The 15,587-nt window shown below is 39.0% G+C and overlaps 1 protein-coding gene and 1 long non-coding RNA gene across 3 annotated transcripts in view; one reads left to right on the top strand and one right to left on the bottom strand.

Annotated features, from left to right (window-relative positions):
* Positions 1–2,465, top strand: part of LOC146453765 (uncharacterized) — an 88,339-nt gene extending 85,874 nt beyond the window's left edge. The window contains exon 2 of the long non-coding RNA XR_014859453.1: positions 597–2,465. This is a non-coding gene — a long non-coding RNA (uncharacterized LOC146453765). The remainder of the gene's footprint in view (positions 1–596) is intronic.
* Positions 2,466–5,288: 2,823 nt separating this feature from the next.
* On the bottom strand, positions 5,289–13,799 carry LOC146453764 (vesicle transport protein USE1-like). 2 transcript variants are annotated; one of them, XM_085096361.1, is made up of 7 exons: positions 13,647–13,799; positions 11,461–11,510; positions 10,677–10,755; positions 9,410–9,596; positions 7,149–7,182; positions 5,999–6,164; positions 5,289–5,468 (listed from the first exon to the last, which is right to left on the bottom strand). In XM_085096361.1, exons 1-7 carry the CDS (start codon positions 13,782–13,784, stop codon positions 5,289–5,291), a joined length of 834 nt encoding a protein of 277 aa, XP_084952487.1. In that variant the 5' UTR covers positions 13,785–13,799. The 2 variants fall into 2 exon arrangements, with proteins under 2 accessions (XP_084952487.1, XP_084952488.1); XM_085096362.1 differs by having other exon boundaries at positions 9,422–9,596.
* Positions 13,800–15,587: the final 1,788 nt, after the last annotated feature.

The following is a 15,587-nucleotide window of genomic DNA, read 5'->3' as shown; positions in this document are numbered from 1 at the left end:
TTGTACCCCAGTGGTAACAGGAGCCTCTATCTGTAGTAACTCCTCGAGTTAATCTATTCCTGAGTAGACCTATGTTTTAGAACTGCTTTTCCCGCGAAAAGGGATGACGTATGACAATTCAATTGTTATCGCTTTTCTTTGATTGGGTGGGCGGTTCAAAGGTCCCTTGAGACTCGTTCTAAAAATAAACCTACTTGGGAAATGGTTGACTATAAGGCTTAGTATGAGAGATGTAGGCTCCAGGTCATGAGCTCTTGAATATTGTCATTATTCGTCCTACTGTAGGTACTGTTTGTTGCTAAAGCATTCTTTAAAATTTAGATTTTTTTAAGGATTGAAAACGTGCGTGAAATCACAGAGACATGGCTTATCCAAGAGTAGCCTTAAAAAGTTGTTTTCTATTTAAATTGAGGGCCACAGCTTTTAGTGTCAACTGACACTTTGTTATCGTTAAACCTTTCACAACCAAAATAACTGAAAATCAAATGTGGGTAAGAAGCCTAATTTGGTTTTTGTAAAGACACAAAAAGAACGTGCAATCGCAGACTTGGCTTATCCAAGAGTAGCCTTATAAAGTTGTATTGTGTAAACTGTAGGTAAGAAGCCTAATTTGGTTTTTGTAAAGACACAAAAAGAACGTAAAATCGCAAAGACGTGTCTTATCCAAGGGTAGCCTTGTAAAGTTGTATTCTGTATGAATTAAAGCCGTAACGCTTTTAGTGTCAACTGACACTTTGTTCCTCGTTAAACCTTTCACAACGAAAGTAACTTAAATCAAATGTGGGTAAGAAGCCTAATTTGGTTTTTGTAAAGAAACAAACGAACGTGTAATCGCAGAGATGGCGTATGCAAGAGTAGCCTTGTAAAGTTGTATTCTGTATAAATTTTTGTATAGATTTTTAATTATGTACAATGTCATTACATATATTCCTGTTAAACCATTGAGGGCCACAGCGTTTTTAGTGTAAACTGAAACTTTGTCCCTCGTTAAACATTTCACAACCAAAGTAACTAAAAATCAAATGTGGGTAAGAAGCCTGATTTGGTTTTTGTAATGAAACAAAACGGACGTGAAATTGAAGAGACTTGGCTTATCCAAGAGTAGCCTTACAAAGTTGTGTTCTGTATAGATTTTTAAATGTGTACAATGTCATTACATAGATTCCTGTTAAACCATTGAGGGCCACAGCGGTTTTAGTGTCAACTGGCACTATGTCCCTCATTAAACCTTTCACAACCAAAATAGCTGGAAATCAAATGTGGGTAAGAAGCCTAATTTGATTTTTGTGAAGAAACAAAGCGAATGTGAAATCGCAGAGACATAGCTCATCCAAGAGTGGCCTTACAAAGTTGTATTCTGTATAAACTTTTGTATAGATTTTTAATTATGTACAATGCCATTACATATGTTCCTGTTAAACCATTGAGGGACACAGCGTTTTGAATGTCAACGGACACTTTGTCCCTCGTAAAACATTTCACAGCAAAAGTTACGTAAACTCAAATGTGGGTAAGAAGCCTAATTTGGTTTTTGTAAACTTTGAAACAAAACGAACGTGAAATCGCAGAGACATTGCTCATACTTGTGACGTTGTTTTGTGTATAAATTAAACCAAATGTGGGTAAGAAGCCTAATTTGTTTTTTATAAAGAAACAACAAATCGAGAGCATTAAAGTGGAGCACTCGAATAGTTTCATCATTCTTCCACAGAAAGTACCGCTGAATAGCTTTGATGTGAATGGTCACACTTAAGGATTTCGTCCACACACTTCATTTTAATGCTACCACTTCATTCTTTGCAGTTAGCGATAGATTGTTATTGTTATTTATGTTACTTACTAAGAGTATGTTGGGTAGCTTTTCAACGCAGAAGTCTTGAGTCTGGACGAGCTTTTGAGACTTTCACTGGTGTATAGAGCGGTTGCCATTCGAGTGTTGTAGACCCAAAAGCCTAATTCATTGCTCTGGCCAATCACAGCAGACGAAAACAACATTAAACCAATCAGAATTCGAAGCAAATACATGTTACCGGCGTCAAGCGCGGGAAAACGAGTGCGAACAAGTTCACGATTGGTTTTGGTTTTTCTTCTCATTGGTTGAGAAAGTGGCGATTTCTGAAAACCAATCAGAGCGCAGTAAAGCAGAGCCTCAACGGTCACGAAAATCCTTTCGACACTCAACTGAAATCCGCTCTATAAACAAAAATATGTAAGTATTTTACCAATAATGCAACAAATAATGCTGCCCTTATAACTTCATGCTTTAGAAAAGATATTGAAGTTTTTGTAATATAAATTCAAGCGAATTGCAATGGGTAGCGTCATTGTCATGTTTTACTTAGCTGCAAGGAACATTTTTAAACAGACATGTACAGACTAATTTTTTGAGCCGGCAGTGTGTAAAACTTCTTAGAATATATACGATTGTTGTATTAATTTCCTAAAATAAACTTTGCTGGTAATAATCAGTGTTGTTTCCTTTCCATACCACCGAATAGGCCGTTTACACAGGCGAATTTTGATGCGATTTCGGTAGCGAACGCTTGCGATGTATAATTTGTGCGCGATTTTGTCCAGACCAAAAGTGAATACGCGAGACCGCGCGGGAGTTGATTCGCTCGCGCGTGTTTTCTTCCTTCCACCACCATTGAGAAAAATAATATAAGAGACAGCTCGCCGAGTCTGGGTTTTGGGCATGTCCGTGTCTTCAAAGGGATCTCTGAACGCAGTCTTTTTGTTGACATCGCATGCACTCTTCTCTCGTCGTATAAAAATGACAGTCGAAGTCTCACCTGAATTCGCCCGCGTTGGCGGCCTGAAGAAAAAAAGTGTTTAAATCGGGGTAAACCACAAGAAGTTTTGCCTTTTTCACACCAAAATTTGATACGACCAAAATTTTGATGCATTGGGATTGCAATTGCTGTTGCTGAATAGAATAAGTTGTTCAGTTGTTCTCATCTTTTGTCAGGTACTTGCATGTACCAAAATAGAACTCTGCTGTCATTTTTACCACTTAAATAGTTTCAAATTTAAACTAGAATAATTGTTCAAATGTAAAACCAAATTCGTTTTTGGCTTGTAACCCTCCTCGGAAAATCGGACGTTGAAGTGGAAAGAAGAACTTCAGGGCGGTTTTTGATTTAGTGTCGTGATACCAAAACCAAAGTTATTACTCTGACCAATCGCAACAGATGTAAACAACACGACGAGCCAATCAGAATTCGAAGCAAATACATGTAAACGGCGCCAAGCGCGGAAAAAGAAAGGCGTGCGATTAAAACTATGTTCACACCTTGTTCCCGAGAACGGTGCTTGAGTGCGATTCTCACTGGGAAATAACGTGAACGCACCATTTTCTCAAGTATTCACTCCAGAATTCGCGGCTGTGTCCGAATTCTGGGTCAAGAATTCGGGCGCTAAGGAAGGCAACGGTTCCCTGCTTTCACGCGTTTGGATTTGTGCCCGGTGCCCAGGCACTGTAATGCTCGGGCAACAAGTGTGAACGTAATTTAACTCATCATTGGTTCATGTCTCTCTTCTCATTGGTTGAGGAATTTGCTAACCAATCACAGAGCGTATTAAAGTTTAATTGTACAAAGTTTGATTGGTCATTGATAAGTCACTGATGATGAAAGTCCAGGAAAAATAAACAAATTCTTTGATTTCAATTTGATGTAACTCTGCTCAATGTCACTGACATTTTTCGCTACAGTGTCAGCCGCCATTTTCTGCACGATGCACACATGCGCATTACAAGCAAGTTTCCAGGCTCACTCAATACATACAGGTTATCGACAACTAAACTTTTTGTGTGTGGAAACCTCATTTCCAATCACCAATAGTTGTCGATTGAAAATAGTCGTCGATAACAATTAGCCTCTTCTGTAGATGCCTTTAGAATCCTTGCATAACGCCTAGAGTGCCATTCTCTGTAGATCCGAAATTTTGTCCGGCCAACGGTACTTGTCAGCTCTCGTATCTTCCCTAATGCAAACAGTGAATAAATAAATAAAAGTATTAAAAAGGAAATATCTGTCTGAGATGACAGATATGAGATAGACAGCAATTGGTCTGTAAATCTTGATTGAAGTTTAGAGTTTAAATCAAAATGATTTTTCTTGCAAAGTAAGAAAATTAGTCATACCTTGCATCTTTCCCCTGATGTCGTCAATAGGATCTTTCTGTGCCAGCCATTCCTTCATCTTTCTGTATACCTCTCATGGTCGTGTGATTCTCGACTCCGACCGACATAGTGAGAAAAGCCTTCTTACAAAACTCGCGCCACTTTCTCCACCAATGGGAATCCAAACCAAAACCAATCGTGTTTTGGCCGCACGCGTTTTCCCGCGCTTGGCAGCAGTTACATGTATTTGCTATGTATTGGTCTATCATTTTTACTTTATTTTTCAGTAAAAACTACAATAATTCAAACTCGACATTTTTTCTCAGGGCATCGACTGCTCATCGAGAGAGCTTATTTTGTAAGCCTTCACCATTTGCTACCAGCAAGACACATCCCACAACGTTATAATTTAAGGAAGGAGCGAACGTTTAACCCTCCAACCCGTCGTACTAATCGCTTTAAGGACACTTTCATTCCCGCAATATCAGTCAAGTGTAGCTGGAGTCTGTTATGCTTGAGTTTTTCTTCAATCAGTTTTTTTAACCTTTTGCAAAATTTTCCATCCAAATCATTAATCTTTGGTAGAAATTTTAGCATTTTAGCCCGTGTATAGAGCGGTTTTCAATTGAGTGTCGAAAGTAATTGCCCGTTTGCTTTGATTTTGCATTACTACGCTCTGTGATTAGTTGACAAACTCGTGCCACTTTCTCAAATATTGGGAAGTAAAACCAAAAACCAATCGTGATTCGATTGGACGCATTTTCGCGCGCTTGGCGCCGGTTGCATGTATTTGCTTTGAGCTCTGATTGGTTCATTGCTTTGTTTACGTCTGTTGTGATTGGCCAGAGTAATGACTTTGGTTTTGGTTTAACGACACTCAATTGGAAAACGCTCTATAGTTATTTGAAGGTTGTAAATTTTTACGCAATAGCCCTTTTCACCGTTGATTTTTCTCATTTGCATTACAATGTTATCCAACGTGGATGCGACGCAATTTTGGGCTACAACTACAAAATAGCCCGAAATTGCCTCACATACATGCTAGATTTCATTGTAATGCAAATGAGCAGAGTTAACCGTGAAAGGGCTATTCAGCTGTAGTGGGCTGCTTTATGAAAATTTGAATAAACTATCTATCTTTATCTTCAAGGCAAATGCTGCTCTTTTATTTCTTTGGAAAAAGTCTTATAAATATGATCATCCACATGAACACAACACAGACAGTGATCAACATGATCCAAATCCACCATGAGCAAGGTCTCTGAGTTAACTCCTCAAGTCTCTCGGATTCCCTTTTGAGTTTCTCGAAATTAGAGTCTGCAAGTTTTGTCGACTGCTCCAGGGCCTAAAAATGAGAACACAGAAAATATTACATAAATTGAAGTTATGTACGTTCTTGTATTTGCAGTGTAGCCCTGATACTGCTCATTATCACTGAATGGTTGGTTGGAGGTAACCCTTCGATGAACTAGCATCCCATCGAATTCATGCTCCATACCACAGAGGCTGATTTAGCAACAGAACGGGAACGTCAGTTGACAACGGCGCGCGCATCAAGAATATCCATAAGATAGTCGAAATAGACTCGCGTCCAGAATATTCCACGCGCTCGGCTCTCGCGTCCTCAATTGACGTTCCCGTTCTGTTCCTAGATCAGCAGATAGTCTTTCTTTTACTCTCCACAAATTTTGGGACTGGCAAATGGTCTTTTAAAACACATGCACCTTCCAAGATTTTCGTCAAAATTCCACGGTTCTTACAGTCTCAACTTTTTTGATAAAGTTGGTCTGGAGATCCTTGATTTCTTTGGCAAGGCCGCGTAAGTCTTGGGTGCACTCTCTATTTTCATACTTTACAAACCAAAAAGCTCCTGACCTTGTTGTCCTCTTTTATAATGTTGCTGGCCATGACAGAAGTATGTTTTAAGTTTTGTGCCATCTTGATCATTTCTTCTGCAATGTTTTCCTGCATATTCTGGTGATATTTTAACACTGTGTCTATACTCTCATCTTTTCCATCTCCTTTCTTGTCACCTGTCAGCCTGAAACAAATCATTCAAATGTATTACAAAATTATTTAGGATCTGCTTTTCATTTGCCAGAACGTCCAGCCCAAACTGAGCATGCAGCTCATAAAGAGAATGCACGATTTCTAATACTTGGTAGCAATCTTTATACAGCATGATATAGGGGCCCAGTAGATTGAAATAAAAACAATTTTATAGAAATAGAAATTCTCCGGTTATTATAGCAGTGGATGTCACAATCCCAGGGAGCGTATTCTCAAATGATAGGGGGCAGGGATGCTCGTCAGAAAATTTGTTTGAATTAAACCCCTAAAGGAGACCAATATGGGCATTATTTGACCAAAAAGAGACCATTTTAAAACAGACAACTAAAACATACAGTGACTTTTAATGATAGCAAAGACATTATCATCGAATAAATAAAACGAATTAAAAATAAATATATTAAACATACACCTGTACAAACCAGTTGATATGCACTCCTGTTGGCAAGAGTGCTCAATAGAAGGACTAGAGCGTTTATAATTGAGGTGGTCTGATCAACTGAAGATTCCTCAGTTGATCAGATCACCTCAATTATATTAAACATATATATTTTTACATTTCTTCACGTGCAACCCTAAATGAGACCTCCAGGGCTGTAATGGCGTTTTGCCCATAACACTCTAAGTGAGCCCAAAATCCGAAATTTACACCCTCTAAGCGAGATGACGAGCATCCCCACCCCCAGAGAAATTTATACCATCTACTGACATTTAACAATTTACTTGACTCTGAAAATGACTTCCACTCAGGTTGTTGAAACGTCAGTCAATGTCACCACAAACAGTCCTTCTCACGAGTACACTCACCGGGATGATCATAATTTACATACTTATGACATGACTCCTGGCTTCAAACCATTTAAGGGAACTTTTAAGGCCTACATCTGTACACACTGATCTCAAGGAGCAAGACTATTAATCATTTAATAGATTAAAATATATAAAGCTTGTTTACCTATTCCTCAATCCTTGAGAATCTTTCTTATTATCTGTAGTGAAGAGACAGCAACAGAAAAAAAAAAACGAAAATAAGATGTCATCTTTTTAACATCTCAGTACCCCTTACTCCTTATAAATTGAAAGGAAATGATATTAACAGCCAAGGTCATGCAAAGTGGAAAGCGGGGACATTGTCTTGAGGTTGTGGAGCCTATGTAATATATAGCCTAAAACCTTCCTCTTCATGGAGCTCAGACAGAACTTCCAAGGTAACAACAATATTATTAAAATTGTACAAATGGTGTGCAATGAGTTTTTGAAGCCTTTTTAAGGTGATTCCACTGAATTGCATTGCGCATCCTTGCTGCACATAATTTTTCGTGTCATTTAGCACAGGCACGAGCACGCACACACACAACATTACGGGATTTCCTTGAGGTTAAAAAATAAATGGTCCTTTTCTTCTAAACGAGCATGCTGACCCCCATTTTTTAATACATTAATTTAAATGTCATACGGTTGACCGCTATATATCGCAATTAAAGAAAAGTTCAATACTCTACTTTGAGATATTTTTATTTGAATGCTTTAAAAAGCACGTACTGTATTTACAGTAGGTAGTGCTGCTTACGTGCACACGCAGCAAAATCTTTAATTTCTTTCATAATCTTAATTCCAGTTCAATTAAAATAGTTTGTTATGTAAGATTAAAGTAAATTTTGTTGAACTGCTTCGATATTTTAATGTAAGAAATTAATTTTTCTAGAGATGATAGTTCCCTTTTCTGATTACTAGCATTCCTAACATAAACCTCGTGGGTCATATATTTACTATAATAGCCATCCAGGTTGCACAAAAACGAGCACGGTGACCCCATTTTTTATTGCATTTTTGTAATGCTCATAACATAGTCATGAACTGGACCAAGTCTTAGACAATTTTAAATACTCCTTCTTTTTCAGTGGAATCACCTTAAACTGGGTCTCTTTTGGGTCCACTAGTTTAATTTATAACTGGCCTCCGGGTGTATCCACCTTTGATTAACCCAAATGGGTCAAAGAACCTCCACTCAGTTGTCTCTCTCAAACAAGGCACTGCAGACACTGGACTTCCAAGACGTTTTGCATTTATCTGGCCTTCAGAATTGAAGCCTTGGATTTGGCCTTCCAAACACCTAGTATTGGAAGGCCAGGGGCTGCTGCTAATTAGGGGCCCATTTCTTGAAAGTCTTGGTAACTTACCGAGCCGGATAAGTGTCTTTAGTTTATTTCTTTGTCAGCTTTGAATAAATCTTATAATTCTATGAAAACATTGGCCAAGAACCATGTCTGTAATCACTTGGTAATTGGTGAAAAAACATTTTTTTTTTTAAAATTTTAAAAAAGAAAAACTCATCAGGGCCCCGTTTCTTGGAAGTCCCGGTAACTTAGCGGGCCCCAGAGGCCCGTTTTTCGAAAGTCCCGGTAACTTTGCGGGCCTGATAAGTAAATTTTTAAAAGTTTTTTTCGCCAATTATACAGTGAGTACAGACATGGTACTTGGCCAATATGTTCATAGAATTATAAGATTTTAAAATTTGGTTATTCAAAGCTTGACTTCTGTTAAGAAACATTTATCACCAAAGACACTCATCGGGCCTGGTAAGTTACCGTGACTTTGGAGATACAGGCCCCAGGCCTCTACCCCTTTCACAATCTGCCATGGTCAGACCTGCCGGGGACCGAGTTCCATCTGACCTTCTGATAGGTCTAAATTGCACTATCTGCTTACTCATAGTCACTGGTATTTGTATTGAGTCAAACATTGTCCAATTTTGACTCAACTTTCACTGTCTTTTTTACAGGGCCACCTAGCAGTGAAAAAAACATAACAAAACCTTTATTGAACTGGTTTGTACACACTATTTTGGGAATAGATTTGTCTTTTTCTCTGCATTGGTGGACTTTTCAACTGTTTCTATGGATCACCACCATGCAAAAAAAAGAAAAAGAATTCGCAAAACAAATCTCACACCTGTCTAATTTAACACGGACACCTTGATTTAACTGAACAAACTGCCAAGGGACAAGGGAAATTGGTTTGTTATATCAAGGTTCTGTTACATAACATTTCAAAATGCAGGGCTGGAAAATATCGTTTGTTATACCGAGAACTTCGTTATATAGAGGTTTGTTAAATCGAGGTTCCACTGTATTGGACAGGCATGAGACCTGTATTGAGAAATTTTTACACCACCATCATTGCGAGAGTGCTACATGTGTGTGACAAGTAGCTTACATGAAACCTTACCATCTCCCAGGAGTTCACTTCTCATTTCTTTATTTATCTGTGATTTTGCCCTGATGTGTAGTTCTTGTGCTCTGTTTGTTGGCCTTCCTTTGTCTGTTGCTGTAGTTTGTACAGGTGTCTGACTCAAGGGACGTACCAACTGTTGACTGGCGATTAGTTTCTCTGTTGGAGATTTCTACGGTAAGAAAAGGTTTAGCGTTAAGGCCTTTGGAAACTTTTGAAGTATGGTACAATCCATTTAGTAACAGCACAGAAGGAACACAAAAATATGGAAGCTGTATTAAAAAGGTTGATTTGTACACTTGTGTGCTGAAATTGAAACTAAATTTATAAAGCACCTTTTATTGTATGCAAAAGACCAAGGGTTAGTGATTTTCCCAAAAAGAGACAGAGAGAGAGAAAGAAAACAACAACAACAACAACAACAATGCCCAGGGTTGTAAGGTGTAATTGAACTGAAATATTACGTTTCTATAAATATATCTCCTGGTTGTTGACTCAAATTTTGAGTACTGCAGGATGTTCTTCGGAGTTACTTTCGTACTTTATTACTGTAAAGGTGTGCTGGAGATAATATTATTGAAAGGTTTTGGGCAAGACTAACACAAGTTACATGTAGTGTGTTTTCTTCCTTGAAATTCAGTGGAGTTGCTTCAATAAGCCTTATTTTAGCACAGGAGACCAGCTGTCATGCAAGAGACTTAATTGTGTGCTTAATTGTTTTAAGCAAAATGCCTTAAAGAAAAAAAGAAAAAGCTCAAATAGACATAATTTACTTTTCAAGAAAATGCAAGCGACTAACACAGAAGAGATACAGATGCTTAACTGATTTCTTAATTGTGTCCAAGACTGAACCAAGTCAAGCAAAGTATAAGAGCTAAGCATTGGTGGTAACATGAACAAAAGAAATAAGTCAAGGTCTGTACTATATCACAGCAGATGCTTTTTACAGGTCTGTTTTGGTTCGCTTAATCCTGGCCTGCACTGTACATCAGATGATAACTGAATCTTGTGCCAAACAGGGTTTATTTGGAGCAATTTTGATTTTAGGGCAAAAATGCTCTTTTGCCAGTCTTGCCAAAAACCCTTAAATTACTAACACACCTTAACTGGGGCTTGACAGTAAGAGGTTTTGTTTGGGACATTAGCTAATTTGTGGCATCAGTAATGAGCTGGTCTTAAGGCAGGGTTTTACTGTCAACTTTATCAATTAATTACTGGAAATCAGATGTGAAAGTCATAACCTTGTCCTTACCAATTTCTGCGTTTCAATGAGACCTTTAAGGAACTCTACTTTCTTGTTGTATTCATTCATAGTATCTGCACTTGGTTTGCTGTGAACAAAGAAAACTAATTATAATTACTAGCCCATAAATAACAACAAACACAAAAACAAAATCAAAACAGAACATTCGTCAAGAAATTTGATTCAGAGCATTCAACCATTACCAATAGATGACATTGGGAAGTCAGGCTGGTACCTTTAAGTTTGACAGGGGCCCTGGGCAACTCAGGCATAGCAGGGAGGTCTCTATGGCAACCCTGCAAGTGGGAACCATACAGGCACCATCACAATGACAGGAGTTCAGTGAAAAATGCTTTCCTGACCCAATAATTGCCAAAAACCACAACCAAAGAAGGAGAGGGGGAGGGCTAGGGCTAAGATTTGCTATACCACAAAGCAACTAGAGATCCGCAAAGATCTGCTCAAAATGCCAATGTGCACGCGATGTAAGTTACAAGTTAGAGAAGCTGCAAGTCCCTGAGATAACCCTGCAGATCACATATGCTAGAAACGGTGACTGCTGACTGAAATGGCTTGAAATTAATTTTGCCTGAATATATTTAGCCACATTTGAAACAGGTGATATTTATAGCAGCATGTGCTAAAGCAGGTAACAACAATTTTTAAAACAGGGTGTGCCTGGACATGTAATGCCCCAGGGATTTGCTCTTTGCACTTACAGTTTGACAATTATAAAGGATCTAAGTACTGCGTAAGCTTTTTCATTTTTTGTTTATTAAACTGTGTCTCTCACCTGCTTGACTTCTTTAGTTCAGTTATTTGTCTCTGTAATGTTGAAACATACTGCGATAGGAAAGACAAAAACATATAGTTCTGGTGAGGTATATAACTTCCTTCCCAAAGGCTAGGGAGAGACAGTAGTTGGGTCAAAAAGTGACAATGAGGCTTGAAGAAATGATCTTCACTGGTATTTTTATGGTTCAAATCTCAAGCAAGATCATACTGGGAAGGAGAGTGGGTTTAGTTAGAATTCTGATAATAAATTATAAGAGATTTTTGGAATTATGTTCATGGAAAACCGCAAACAACAGAAATGACTACAATCTCGTTCATCCTACATTTGCTGCTCACTGTTTTCATTCTAACATAACCAAACTATCCACTTTCCATACATGTAACCAAAGTCTCCGCCAAATTTTGCGCATCTTTTGGCCAAAGACCATTTCAAACAAAGACCTGCTTGAAGGTGCGGAACGGAATCCATGGCTACTATCCTCAATAGGAGGCGCAGGAGGTGGATTGGCCATGTCACCAGGCAAGAAGCCTCCTTTGCCAAGATTGCCTTGCACTGAACACCAGAGGGAAAGCGATGGAAGGGTCGTCCAAAGATCACTCACATGGTGAGGGACGGTGGAGAAAGAAATGCAACAGATGGGAAAGACATGGAGTAGTATTTCAGTCATGGCAAAGGACCGGCAGAAGTGGAGGGATCGTGTTGATGCCCTACACGCCACCCGGCGTAATGGGCACCAGTGAGTGAGTTTTCATTTTCTCAGTAAAATTGAGTAGTTTTGCGTTATCATCAGAAGCCAAAAATTATTTTGCGCTATTCCCTGCTCATTTTCTCAAGAAAACATAAACTATTCAAATTTCACATAATTGTGCTCTTTGCTGTAAATGCGATATAATGGATCAGAATACCCTGCTGTTAAGTTTTTAAATTGAGATCTCAAAACATCGCCTTCTCAACTTAGTTGATTTCCCCAAATATTTGTGTTTTTTTTTTTTTAATACTGTTACTCTTGTACTGTTAAGTACTCTCTTGCACTTTGGAAACTTAATGGTATTAAGCATCGGTGCTTTCTTACATGCTTGGATAACAACATCCACAGTTGTTTAACCCCAGAGATGATGGTTTCTAACTACTCCTTTCTCCCTCTCCCCTTCCCCCTTCCCCTACACCCTGTATTCACAGCCTGACTTGTTTTCAACTATTTTGTTCACTCCTGAACTGACCAACCCTATAATTTAAAACTGCATAAACAGAGAAATGGAGGGAAAAAAAGGGATGGTCTGAGTGAATAGTTGTAAAACTTGGCGAAACACAGATAAATGTTCAATTGAAGGGGTGCCTGGAAAAAAGCCCTAAGTGACTTTCGATAAATTGCTAGATTCTCCTTCCAAATTTCATTGTATTCGGTTATGAAAGAAAAGGAGAATTTGACCTTACATCAAAAGTCACTTAGGGCCTTATTCCACGCACCCCTTCGATTAATTGACTGACTGGTGGATTCAAAGATCAACTGATTGATGGGTGGGAATAAATACATATGATACGGTAAAGGTATTCTCCAAGAAATAGACTGGCAAATAGAGTCTAATCAATGATTATTCCATGATGAGTGCATGTTGGATATGAGTTGAAAGATAGCCAACAAGGTGTGTAGCACCAAGTTGGTAATAACCATATCAAATCCAACAAGTGTAAGTGGAATAACATTCATTTGTTTTATTCAAAACAACCAAGAAAAATTGGCAGGAACAACCAGAAAACAATTTAAAGGCTGCTATTTCTCGGGCATGGCATAGTGGCTCACATACCACATACCATGTCTACTAAGCCAAAACTCTGGAAATGCATTATCCAATAATCACTTTTTTAATAATAACATTAATCATTTAATACATTTATAGTATTTCATACGATCATATCCACACATCGATAGTAAATTTGGTAGTAATGTTGGCAAGGCTCAGGAAAACAAGCCATTTTATTAAACAGGTTAAAAAAGTGTTCAACGAGACAAACACCCATTATAAACCTAAGACATAAGTTCACGACAAGTGATAATAAGGTTAATTCAAGCTTTCAAAAAGCCAACTTTCTAAGCTTGTAATAAGCATTACGTTGGATCTCAATCACAAACAGAAGAATAGATAAAATTACTCAATTACCCGTTGATCGAAAGTGCCACCTACCTTTTCTAATCTCCAACTAACATTCTCTTTGTTGTCCTGAAATTCCGCCGCCATTGCCTCACAACGCTCTAAAAGACGGCGAAAATTTATCTCTAACTTTGAGGCTGCCATGTTGGCAACCTCGAAATAATACTTCATGTACGCTTGTTTGTAATGTATCAAAAGAAGGCCAGTCGTCAACGTCGACGTCATCGTCACTGTCACCCTCGTCCCCAGAGTCCCTCTGCACGAGGTTACGTCATCGTCATCGTCACCGTTACAGTCAGTGTCATCGTCATGATCATTTTTCTGTCTTTCCTCATGAAGAGTAAGGTTTTCGATCAGTTTCTTCCGGGCCATTTTCTCTCAGCGCTGTCTGTAGCATCTGCTTCTCAGGTCTTCCCTCTTCAGATAGTAGAGCCTGCGAAAGGCTCGAGCTTGCTTTCTGATTTTAGTCTGGCCTATAGCTATTGTAGTTCCGTTTCTCCCAGGCCCTCACGGTCAATTTTTTTGGGTGACGTATCCGAGGCGAACTTTTCCCCTCGAACCACGTGACCCGAAACTGAGATTGACGGAGATGAAAGACAGAGAGCGGCCTAGGAACTAGGCAAAATTTTAGCTTTTCACCGGATCTACTGTTAGCGAAAGCCACACAAGATTTACAAAACTCTGTTATTAGATCGAAAACTCTTTGATTTGGAGGAATGTTAGTGGTCATTATCTCTCCCTTATCAAACTTGTAAAATGTTACCGCCACATCTCAGTCTACATGTTCGGAAGTATTTTTTTTTTTTTATCCTGCTTGTTTCATTTTGGATCATATCCTTCGTTTATCGGGAGGTGATGCCATATTTTTCGCAGTTTTAAAACTCACTCTGACCGAATATGCGCGCGTATGCGGTTTCGATCTAAGTCTCCCTGTGAGTTTGCCTTCCAACAAACCAGTTACCATTTATACAACATTACAGATGCCGACTCCTCCCTAAAATAGCACGGCATCGCAGTTGGCTTTTTGCATTTTATGTATTATCATGGCTCTTAGGGACCGATCGTTTATTACGTCCTCGGGAGGGGGGGGGGGGGGGAGGGGTTCCCTTACTTGAATTTCGCCTAACTTCTAATCGTTTCTTTTGCCAGTTCAGATTCAGAGAGCTAGCGACTTCCGCACATATCCGCAAATAATATGTGCGGATATGTGCGGAAGTCGCTAGCTCTCTGAATCTGAACTGGCAAGAGAAACGATTAGAAGTTAGGCGAAATTCAAGTAGCCTTCGTAACCTTGTATTGAATACAATGTAACCAAGCATTGTGCCCAGCTCCTTCTCAACAATTCAACCACCAGGCCAACCGGGGGGGGGGGGTAAAATTTTCATTCACTCGCCCCCCCCCCCCCCCCCCCCCGCCGTAGGACGTAATAAACGATCGGTCCCTTATTGCACATTGTGATTTTATTTTGCCTGTGAAAAAAATGTTACACAGCCTTCGCAGTTGGCAATCTACATCTTCAAGGATAATTCGCAACGGGATAAGCCGATCACCGCAAATACAAAAGGAAAAAACTAACTAACTAAGTAAAATCACCGTCTAATTAAACTAACTAAATCACTGCCGGGATAAAAAAAGAAGTGAGATGGGTCGTGAACGCCTCAACGCTTGGTTGGACTATTACCTTAGTCGGAAGTGAGTTCCACTCTGTTAGAGTTCTTGCATAAAAACTGACTTCAGTTGTATTACTCGCAGGGGTTAATTGTGTGAATCTCTTGGGATGGTATTTTCTAGTTATTTTCTGCTTTGATCATAACATATTCAGGAAACTGAGGGACTATCTTCCCATTGACAGCTTTATAAAACAAGATAAGCCTTGCTTCCTTCCGACGCTATTCCAGGGAGGGCCACTGTAGCTCGTTTAAGAGACGGGTAACACGGACCCTAAACTTCTTTCCTTTTTGATTCTTGAAATAA

The sequence above is a fragment of the Pavona decussata genome, unplaced genomic scaffold, assembly GCF_977016875.1.
Source record: "Pavona decussata unplaced genomic scaffold, jaPavDecu1.1 SCAFFOLD_324, whole genome shotgun sequence".
Lineage (NCBI taxonomy): Eukaryota > Metazoa > Cnidaria > Anthozoa > Scleractinia > Agariciidae > Pavona > Pavona decussata.
The sequence above is the reverse complement of the archived record's forward strand: the minus strand, read 5'-3'. Positions and strand labels throughout refer to the sequence as shown.

Bases quoted from the DNA above. Each gene is read 5' to 3' on its own strand.
- LOC146453764 (XM_085096361.1), bottom strand. From the start codon at position 13,784: ATGAAGTATTATTTCGAGGTTGCCAACATGGCAGCCTCAAAGTTAGAG. The intron at 7,183-9,409 runs GTAAGCTACTTG...TCTTCACTACAG, and splicing joins GGGAGATGGTAAGGTTTCAT to ATAATAAGAAAGATTCTCAA. The intron at 5,469-5,998 runs GTCAGGAGCTTT...TCTCATTTTTAG, and splicing joins TTATAAAAGAGGACAACAAG to GCCCTGGAGCAGTCGACAAA.